The sequence below is a fragment of the Aphelocoma coerulescens genome, chromosome 26 (genome assembly GCF_041296385.1).
Source record: "Aphelocoma coerulescens isolate FSJ_1873_10779 chromosome 26, UR_Acoe_1.0, whole genome shotgun sequence".
NCBI lineage: Eukaryota > Metazoa > Chordata > Aves > Passeriformes > Corvidae > Aphelocoma > Aphelocoma coerulescens.
This window is the reverse complement of record NC_091039.1, coordinates 4,045,907-4,056,888: the sequence shown is the minus strand read 5'-3', so window position 1 is coordinate 4,056,888 and position 10,982 is coordinate 4,045,907. Positions and strand designations below refer to the sequence as shown.

The window sequence follows — 10,982 nt, the reverse complement described above, 5'->3', positions numbered from 1 at the left end:
TTATAAACCCCCAGTTGTTTTCTTCCTCACTGGCCTTTTTTTCTTTGGTGTGTGTGGTTTGCCAACCTGTGAGTAGCATTCTGTAATTAGCAATTAAATGCCACATTTGGAGACTAAATATGAATTGTTATGACAAGATTCTTCACTTTGCCAAACAAATGTGTTGCTGAGGTATGGGAAAAAAACCCATCACACAATAATGTGATCAGTGAGAAGCCAATATTGGAGAATATTACCCTGGCTGAATATTGGGAAGAAATTCGTCCCTGTGAGGGTGGGCAGGCCCTGGCACAGGGTGCCCAGAGAAGCTGTGGCTGGCCCTGAATCCCTGGGAGTGTCCAAGGCCAGGTTGGATGGGGCTTGGAGCAGCCTGGCATAGTGGAAGGTGTCCCTGTCCATGGCAGGGTTGAGTTTTAATGTCCGTTCCAACCCATCCCTTCCGTGATTCCATGCCTGAAACTCACTTCCCACTGGATGTTTTCCGCTTTTTTCTCAGATACAACTTACTTTGTTCTCAAATTGGTGGGAGGGCACAAGGCTGGGACAATTCCCAGCCCTCTGATCCCTTGCAATGAGCTGGACCCATGGGATTTCCCTTGTCCCCAAGTTCCCAAATTAAACAAACCATCACTACATGGTCTCCCTCCCTTCAGTGTCCCCTACCCTCCCTGCAGCCAGCCAGTTGTTGATGAAATTGGAGACTGTGAGACCAAAACTGAAGAGAAAGGAGGAAAAAAATGAAAGGAAGGTCTGGGAATGCTCAGTGTGTTTATTTTGCTTGCAGTACTCAATAAAACAGACTGTTCATTTGTGGCTGCTTGCAGCAGCATCCTCCCCTTTGCAGCAAGTTTCAAAGGAGCCCCAGGATGGCCAACCCTCCTGTGGGACGTGGCCCTGGGGTGACCCTCCTTATTTTGCTTGGAAATAATTGAAATTTCTTGTGAGTTGCTATTACAGGGTTGAGAGCAGCAAGTGAGGAGCAAGAAAACAACTCAACAAATCTTGGGACAGCGCTTGTGCCGGGCTCAGCTCCTTCCCAGAGCTCTAATCCCTCCCTGGGTGAAAGGGAACTCTTTGCCCTGGTACGTGGAGCTCGTCTCCATGAGTGTGACCAATCCCCCCCAGTGGCTGCGATGACAAACACACAATGGGCTGATTATCCCCTGGCTGAGGGACGTGGCAAAACCTCAGCATTTAAAATCTAAATGTAGGAGGGGTTGAGCCACCCAGGCATGGGTGTTATTCACTAACATGAGATCCAGTTTTCCAGCAATGCGAGTGACAGCCAGTATTGAGGGGAAATTGATTATCTGTGTGAAGTGAGGATTAAAAATAGCAGCTTTGTGTCAAACCCCACGTATGTTTTGACTAAATCCTCGATAACAAGGAGAATGGATAAAAGATGGAGATTATACAGAGAACGCCAAAACCCAAAAAGCCTGGATTAGAGAAGAAAAGGATTTGAGTGGGTTGGTGCAATTAATGATTGTCAAGTGCCATCAGCTGGGACTGCTGTGGCTTCTTCTGGGGACGTCTTGCCCTTTGGTTTGCCAGCTTGCCAGAGGCACTGCCAGCTCAGTGCCTGCTTCCCTGAGGCTCCTCCAGCCCTGGCAAAGGTCCAGGGGCTCGGGGCCAGTGTTTGACCCACCCAGTCGATCAGTTGAATGGTCAGAAACTCTTCCCCACAACGAGATATGGGACATTCCTGGAAGGGATGATGGTCTCAGAAAGGCTGTCCTCCCCTTGTTCCTCAGCAGAAGCCCACAGAACACTCTGTGCTGGGAAACTAATGCTGTTTTAGCACTTCTTTGTTGCAGTGTGCTTGAAATACACTTTTTGCTGCTGCAACTGGTGCTCAGCTGCTCCCCAGGGGATGGGGTGACTGTCCCAGCCCAGCCAGGAGCTGCAGAGCTGAGGTCTGCTCCAAATGACACCGTCTGCCCTTGCCCAGCCCCACACGGTGCCAGGCTCTGTCATTATCACATTTTACAGCTCCCACTGTGATCACTGCACCCATCCAACACCACACAACACACAATTACTGCTTCCACAGGAGGAAATACTTCACCAGACAGGGCAGCACTTACAAATAAAATAATTTTATTGAGTTTCTGCTTCTATAGCATGTGGCACATAAAGAGAATTAAGACACAAGGTGTGATGAGGAATGATGTATTTACCCTTCACTGAACAAAGGATTCATCTCACCCAGGAGCAATGCAAACACCCCTCTCTGCCAGCCGTGATGTGCAGCCAGGGGTGACGTGGTGACATTTGGGAAAATGGGAACTGAAGTTGACCTGAGGATTGTGGCTGATGAACGCAGTCCTGCTAACCTGAGGGGAGGAGAACCGGCTGCCTCGCTCGCAGATTCTACCTCGAAACCAAAATATTTGCTTTTGCTTGATTTAATTGGGGTGGAATAAACAGCACTAACGCACTTCTTAACTCAGAGAAAAATCCGTGATGAGAAAGTGTCCAAAATCCACAGCTGGCTGATAAAGATCAGCTGATTTAGCTGCAAAGCCAGTACTTGGGATGTTCTAACTTCATTCTTGGCCTCTGCAGCCAAGGAACCAGCAAAGCTTCATTTTTTTTTTTTCCCAGAACTTGACCTTCCTTCAGGGCTTGGGCTGAGAAACTTTATTCTTTAAGGAAGTGCTGACAGTCTTAAGAAAAAAGTTTGAAAGCTTTTTTTAGCATCGGCCATGTTTCTGTGTTTCCCTTTCCCCCTTGGGTCTCCCTTTATTCCTTGGATGAGATAAGGAATAGAGATCCAGTGGTCATGCAGGGGTGTCACCCATTTCTGTAACATCTTCTCCCTTTTTTTCTGAATCCCACCCGTGGCAAGGCCGTTTCCTCCGCTCCAGATAACACAGGGATGTCCTGGGGGATGAGCAGCAGCTACAAAGGGGGCTGAAGAAACTGTTCATGCAAATAGCTCTGGGGAGACTTCAGATACAGGGGAAAAAACCCAGGGTTTCCCTCCTGAGGAATCAACAGCATTTTTTAATATATGACAAAAGGAATTACGGGGTACACACTGCACAAACTTCTAAGAGCTCATGGACACCTCTACATGAACAGGAAACCCGGGAACGCTCTGCAGGGCTGGGGCTGGCCACGAGGACAGAGCTGCTGGAGGCTTGGAAGAGTCTCTCCCATCTTCTGCCACGGCTTTTCCAGTGGCCATTGCCCCCTGTCCCGGCCACCTCTGCTCTCTGCAGACACCTCCTCGCCCCTTTCCAGCCTTTGCACACACTAAAAACTATTTTACACATTATTTTACAGACCAAACTCCCAGCACACGTCTCAGTCCACCTTCTCCCTCTGGAAACAGATCCGTACAGCAAAAGCCACAAAAATAACATCACCTTGGGAGACATATTAGACAAAAACATATTTGACCACAAAACGGGTTTCTACCTTTACTTACGCAGGAACAACTACACCAGAAAGTCCCGCTGCTGCCACCGCCCCTCAGCAACCACTGAGACTGAAGGCCAAGCTCAAAAATTACTTGGTTTAGTCCCATTTTCCTCTCCCTGCTCTGGATCACGGTGTGGGGGGTGGTTTGGGGGAGGGACAGGAGCCCTGGCTGTCGAAGCTCGCTGCCCGGCCGTGCCACTGGAGGACAGAAGAGAAAGCAAGTTAAGCAAACAGGAGGGATTATCTGGGGTTATTCCCAACCCTGCATTGTGTTGTCCATCTCCTCTTCCTCAGTATTCCCATCCCATCCCATCCCACCCCATCCCACCCCATCCCATCCCATCCCACCCCACCCCATCCCTGCCCGACTCCTGCCCTGCCATGTTCTCATCTGCTCTACAAGTTCCAACTCATGCAATGCCCGTGTTTAACCACTCAGGAGGAATTACTGAACAATCTACTTTATTGCTTTGTAAATCAATTCCCAATTGTGAGGATTCCTCACCAAAAAAAAAAAAAAAGGGGGAAAATAAACAGTATCTGTGTGTGCTGTGAAGACAAAGTGGTCTCAGCTCTTCCCTGCTTTATTGCTGTTGTCTTCTCGGTTTAAAAATACTGTCTAAGCTCAGAAGTACTTGAGTCTTTCCAGTCTGGTAATTTTACTCCACAGCAGCTCTGTCCACAGCACTGGAGACATTTCTCAAAGGGAAAATCAGATCAGAGACTCAGTGGATGGAGCAAACATTATTTTTGCCATACTTAGGGGATCCTAAATTATTCGTCATCTGCCTTGGGGGCTATTATCATAATTCAAACCCATTATTCCTGAAGCTTTTGAGCACTTGCCCATCTCACCATCTTGCTTTATTAAATTCCAATGACAAATTATAGACATCTCCTAGAGACAATGGGAGGCAGAATTTCCACTGCCTGGATCAATTCCTTCCCCTCCCACATAAGCAGAAACTCTTTGCTGGCTGATATTAATGTTCAAGCATGTATGAATTTCATTTCTCTGGGTGAAAACTCACTTGGGGAACCAGACTTCATGCTTGCCTTGGCAAAGCCATCACGAATGAAGACGAGAGCAGCAGCCTGGTGCTCACAGGGAGGCTGAGCAGAGCAAACAGGCCCTTGCAGATGCTCCATGGGTTTGGAATGGTCAAAAATTTGGCCAGTTTGACCAGTTTCCTTCCCCAAATAAGCCAGTCAGTGTAAAGTAACTCCCTGCCCAGGTTTGCACTCAACAGCCTCAATTTCATCAGGGCTGAGCAGAAATTAATGAATGAAGATGAGAAACTTGTCCTGCCAAACAGCTGCCTTAAGGAAAGGAAACACTTCCTTCTATATTTCTCATGTCAGATATATTGGCCAAAATCCCTGAGGAATTGATAATATGGATACAAACTCCCCATGAGCATTGCCAGTAAAACAACAGATCGCAGAAATTACGATAGAAATGGGCTTTTGGCAGAGCCTTCCCCATGCTCTTTGCCTCCTGCTGGCTGCATGACAACGACAACGTTGCTACTCCAAAAACGTGATGAAAACTCTTCCAAGAGTAAGTCCTGGAGATACTTACTCCTTCATTTAATTAGAAAAGGTGGGCCATGCATTGTGTAGTCAACAGTCAGAAACTGGGACCAGTTCAATCAAAGTAAAAAAGGCCCAGAAGTCTGGAAGGGCTTATCTTTAAATGGTTATTTTTCATTATGGGCATGACTCGGCTCTCAGCAGAGTTATCAGTTTTTATCTGGAACGATGTTTTAAACAAATAAATGCTCCCCTGCTGGATGTCAGAGGCACTTGGCAACATCAAAGACCCGTTTTGCATCGCCCTGATGATGCGACTCTGCGATACCAGGGTTTGTCTTTTATAGATAACAGGGGAAATTCCAGTTTTCAGAAGTTCCCTTCAAAGCCTGGAAGAAGGAGCAGTAATTTTATATTGTGTCCCTTTGTGGGCACATCCCTGACCCTGGCTGATGGGTGTGTGGAGGAATGCAGAAGGCACATGAGTGGGGTGGCTGAAGCACTCGGGGAGGCAGCAGCTGCCAGAGGGACCTCAGGGCTGAACAGCAGGAACAACTTGTGCTGAGGGGAAGAAATTATTGTTGGAATAACCCCACAATGGAGCAGCAAGAGGGATTCTCCCTTTCTGCTCAGAAACTCGCCTTCTGAACATCTGTGTGAGGAGGATAGCGCTTAAAAGCCTGTAATTAATGATTCATTTGCACATGTTCTCCATGTTCTCTCTTTAGTGATGGTGGTCATTAGTGAAGTGCAGTCATTATGGTTTGTTATTCACTGTTGATAAATATGGAGCAATCAAAGACATGATGTGCATCCGAAGCATTTCCCTTTTCACTGGAGCCTTTTGCATCAGTGAAAGCGAAGAAGGAGTGGCACCAGCTCATGGAGGAAGGGCCTGAGTTGCTGTCAGCACAGAAATGAGGGGTTGGACCGTGTTAGCCCAGCACTGCAGCTGCTGGGACAGGCTGGAGCTGCCCAGGTCCTCAAGGTGGACAAAGAACCATTGTTGGACCAGTGGCCCAACAGAGGAGGAGGTCACTGGTCCAACATCACAGACACAATCATCCATCCATCCATCCACCCATCCACCCATCCATCCCTCCATCCCTCCATCCACCCATCCATCCATCCATCCATCCATCCATCCATCCATCCACCCACCCACCCATCCATCCATCCACCCATCCATCCACCCATCCATCCATCCATCCATCCATCCATCCATCCATCCATCCATCCATCCATCCATCCACCCATCCACCCATCCATCCATCCATCCATCCATCCATCCATCCATCCATCCATCCATCCATCCCTCCCTCCCTCCATCCATCCATCCATCCATCCATCCATCCATCCATCCATCCATCCATCCATCCACCCATCCATCCATCCATCCATCCATCCATCCATCCCTCCCTCCCTCCCTCCATCCATCCATCCATCCATCCATCCATCCATCCATCCATCCATCCATCCATCCATCCATCCACCCATCCATCCATCCATCCATCCATCCATCCATCCATCCATCCATCCATCCATCCCTCCCTCCATCCATCCATCCATCCATCCATCCATCCACCCATCCATCCATCCATCCACCCACCCATCCATCCCTCCCTCCATCCATCCACCCACCCACCCATCCATCCATCCACCCATCCATCCACCCATCCATCCACCCATCCGTCCATCCATCCACCCATCCATCCACCCATCCATCCACCCATCCGTCCATCCATCCATCCGTCCATCCATCCATCCATCCATCCATCCATCCATCCACCCATCCATCCACCCATCCATCCATCCATCCATCCATCCATCCATCCATCCATCCATCCATCCATCCATCCCTCCCTCCCTCCCTCCATCCATCCATCCATCCATCCATCCATCCATCCATCCATCCATCCATCCATCCATCCATCCATCCATCCACCCATCCATCCATCCATCCATCCATCCATCCATCCATCCATCCATCCATCCATCCATCCACCCATCCCTCCATCCATCCCTCCATCCATCCATCCATCCATCCATCCATCCATCCATCCATCCATCCATCCATCCATCCATCCATCCCTGCTGTGGCAGGGTAAGAGGGTCAGGGCTGGGCCATCCTCCTGAGCAGCACATCTCTGGTGTCACTTTTCCTGGCAAATTCACCAGAAACTGGGATTCTGAGCTGTAGTCAAAATATGGTGGGAGCACTTTCTCCTGGCCAAAGCTCTTCCAAGGCAACACCAGGCAGGGTGTTGGTTAGCAAAGAAATTCCACATTCCCACACTTTTCTCCCCCCTGAGTGGTGGGGAGGGGGCTGGGACCCCCACCACAGTGTGGGGAGATGGCAGTGCCTGGAGCAGCTCCGTGTCCCCGGGCAAACAGCTCCGGTCGCCCATCCCTCCATTTAAACATCAAAGGGACAATTCAATCCTTGCCTTGGGCTTGAGGTCAAGCACTCAATCAGGGAAGACTCAGATGGAGCCAGAGGCTGTCACTGAGGGTCAGAGCACACAGACACCATCACGAGGATCAACTGGGAAGCAAACGCTCCATTTGCTGCTGCCCAGCACAAAGGCACTTGGAGATGAAGATGAAGAAGACAAAGAGGAAGATGAAGGCTCAAGATGCCAGCACAGCCCGAGTTCACCCCAACACAGGGTGAAGAAGGGATGGAGGGCCAGCAGTTCTCCCCCAGCATCCCCAGTCAGGGCAGGGGCACAGAGAGCCAGCAGCCCACAGAGCCTGGAAGGATGGAGCAGCTGCACAGGGACCCAGAGCCAAGGGTACAGGACCAAAACCCCAAATTTTTTTCCAAAAATGCCCAAACACAACATGGAAAAGATGATGCAATGACTTGTAACCAACAAATACCATTTCCCATTAATTTCTCTCCAGGAGCCTGTGCCTTTTCCGTTCAGTTTTTCTTTTAGGCTGCACTGGGGATTTGCAGACAGCAGTGCTAAAACCTAAAAGGGCAAATAAACACAGGGACCATTTGCTTGTTGGCTCTGTGCACCAGTTTGTGGCAGAAATACCAGAACAGATGATCAGAGGGCTTTTTCTTTCCTTTTAAGCAGAGCTCCTGACCTGTGCATTGAGGGGTGAAATGATTCACTCAGGTTTTTTCCAGAGTCTTGGGGGCTCAGCCATGGTTTTCAAAGTATATTTTAGAAGGTGAGTCATCTTCCATGTCTTCCTTGGTTTCTTCGTGTTTTATCATAACAATAATGCTTTTTTTTCCTTCTTTCTTCCTAGTGATTTTCAAAAACTTCACAGGAGTTTTTCTTTCAAAACCTCACCTGCATCTGAAAAACTGTGTAGTAAAGCCTCAAAAACTGCAACCTGGAGAAAGAACTGCTGCCCCTGGGTCAGCCATGGCAGCTGGTGTCACACTGTGAGGTGCTACAGATGCCAAGAGATCAAAGGATGGATCAATTCCCTTTCTGCTGAGCCCCTGTGGCTGCTGGTGCCCAGGTCCCCATGGCAGTGGGACACATGGAGCCTGCCCAGACATGGCTCATGCCCAGGGCCAGGGTTCCAGCAGGGGAAGGAGAATGAAATCCTGGTGCTGCTCAGCACCCAAAGGCAGAGTTAGCACCGTACACAAAGTGCACAAGGGTTTGATTCTGCCCTGACTCACCCCAGTCCTGCACAGCTGATCCCTGGGCTGATTCACAGAGGTGCAAGGGGAGCTCACAGATCATCTCAGTTGAGGGAGGGTAAATTTTCAGGTGTCCATTGTCTGATATATCCATCTCCACTGTGTCTTAAGCTAAAATATCAATTGCCAGGTTTTCCCTTGAGTGCAATTGACCTGGGCTGGGACAGAGGGCACTGAGCACAAACTGACTCCTTGATCATACAACAGGTTGGGTTGGGAGGGAACTTAAAGATCATCCAGTTCCAACACCCTGCCATGGGCAGGGACACCTTCCACTATCCCAGGCTGCTCTAAGCCCCTTCCAACCTGGCCTTGGACACTTCCAGGGATGGGGCAGCCACAGCTGCTCTGGGCAACCTGTGCCAGAGCCTCACCACCCTTTCTTTGTTGGAGGAAGGAGCAGATTTCAAAGAAACAAAGGGTTTATACACTAATTCACACTACTCTGGAATCTCAGCAAGCCTAGTGTCTGCCTTCCACTGCAGCTCAGCACTGAACTTCAAGGGGAAAATGAGATGCTTTCTGTTAAGTACTTATTCTGTGGCTTTGAGGGAAAATACCTCCTCAGCCCCAGAAACTGTGGGAGGTTTTATTGCCTTTATTATCGTATCACTGGCCACAAATGCTGGAGTTTGTTTCTCATACTTGAAGTGTCAAAGGCATGTGTGCCTTTTCCACATCTCTCTCCTCCAGAAGTTATGACCTGAATCAGGCAAAGCCAAAGAGCTCTATAGAAGCGTGAGAAATCAGAGTGCAAGGAGGAAGAAAATGCCAGAGGTGGTCAAAAAGGTACCCAGGCATTTCAGCCCTGTTTTATCATCTGGGGCTGCATCAAGTCAATCTCCTTCTCTGGAGATGCTTAGAGCAATTACATTTGTTCTATTTATTCTCCCTCAAAGGCTCGGAGATGAGTCAACAGAAAAATCTTTTAGGATGAAAAATTGAAACTTGAAATAGGCAATATCCCTGGACAATTTGTTCTGCAATCAGAGCAGCATTCTCTTTCCTTACTGCTCTCAGTCCCTAATTTTAAAAGGAAAAAAAAAAGGAAAAAGAAAAAGCCCAAAATGTAACAGTCACATCTGTAAATACAGTTCTTCTCAGTCTTGCTTGCGAGCTCAAGGAGCTATTTCGAGGCAATACAGAAGTGCTTGTTTTCTAGAGTTCATTTCTGGTGAGAAAATTCCCTCAGCTCTGCTCAGAAAATCCCAGGCGAGAGCAGGAGCTCTCTGAAAGCCTGGAGCCAGCCCACTCACGCTGAGCACAGGCACTGAGAGGGAAGGATAACCCCACACACCTCTTTGAAGGATTTCTTCACCTCCACCAGCGGGTGCCAGTGGGCGATGGGCTTGCGGGGGTACGCCAGCATCTCGTTCCAGTGGTCTCTGCCCAGCCCCTCGGCGTTGACCCCCACGCGGCAAACCCCGATGATCTCGTTGTGGCCCACCCTGAGGAAGGGCAGAGAAGCAGCACCATCACCACCCATCCCTCAGGCTGCCCAAACCTGCCCAGGCAGCTCCTGGCCCCTGCTGCTGGTGAGCCTGGGCTGTGGTGTCTGCCCCAGCACTGCCACCATCACGAGCAATGGTGGCAGTTTTTAAATTATTTCAAAGGCAGATCAGTCCAGACACAGGATCTGGAAGGAGTTTGAGTAGAGCTCTACAGCAGGAATAAGCCTAAGTTCAGTGATGCATAATTCATAGACCCAGTGCCGCTCACACATTATTTGCTTTCTAACATGGGTTTCAGGATAAGTAAATAACCAAGGGGAGCATGGCACTTGCTCAAGGAAATGCCATAAAGCAGGGACCAGCTTTACCAAACTCGCTACTTTTCCATAACCATAAATATCAATGTCACTGTAGCAATAAATCACCAGAGACAGGTTGATACCACTGAGCTCTGCCATCGAGGCTATGGAAAACACGGTGGAAAATTGCATTTGAGAAGGAAAATCTGCACCCAATGGGATGCTCTCCCCTCCAGCTCTCCAGAGCCTCCCACCTACCGATCATAATCCATGACGGAGATAAGGAGGCTGACTTGATCCATGTTCTCGGGGGGAATGTCAAAGATTATTGCTTCATTGTAGGTGGGATTAAGTGTGTTTTTCTTTATGGTGGTTTTCTTCTTTTTCAGCCTTCGCCCGTCACAGAGCAAAGACACTTTGACATATGGATCTAGGGAGGAAGAGATAGGAAAAGACCTTTTGTTGAGGGAGGTGTATTTTGTTTCCTTTGCAACACAGAAACAGCTTTATCAGAGGATGGGTCGTGAGTTCCAATGAGCCAGAGGCACTCCTCAAATGCACTTTTAGAAAAAAGTTTTTTGTAGAGCAGTAAAGGCC

The 10,982-nt window shown here is 48.8% G+C and overlaps 1 protein-coding gene across 2 annotated transcripts in view; it reads right to left on the bottom strand.

Annotated features, from left to right (window-relative positions):
• Window positions 1-2,079: 2,079 nt before the first annotated feature.
• The window catches only part of SYT6 (synaptotagmin 6), a 35,797-nt gene continuing 26,894 nt past the window's right edge, over window positions 2,080-10,982 (bottom strand). The window contains exons 5-7 of one of the 2 annotated variants that reach the window (XM_068995950.1): window positions 10,644-10,815; window positions 9,933-10,083; window positions 2,080-3,627 (exon numbers count right to left, since the gene is read on the bottom strand). In XM_068995950.1, coding sequence (XP_068852051.1) covers window positions 3,556-3,627; window positions 9,933-10,083; window positions 10,644-10,815 — 395 coding nt within the window. In that variant the 3' untranslated portion in view covers window positions 2,080-3,555. The remainder of the gene's footprint in view (window positions 3,628-9,932; window positions 10,084-10,643; window positions 10,816-10,982) is intronic. The other variant, XM_068995951.1, reaches the window with a different exon arrangement.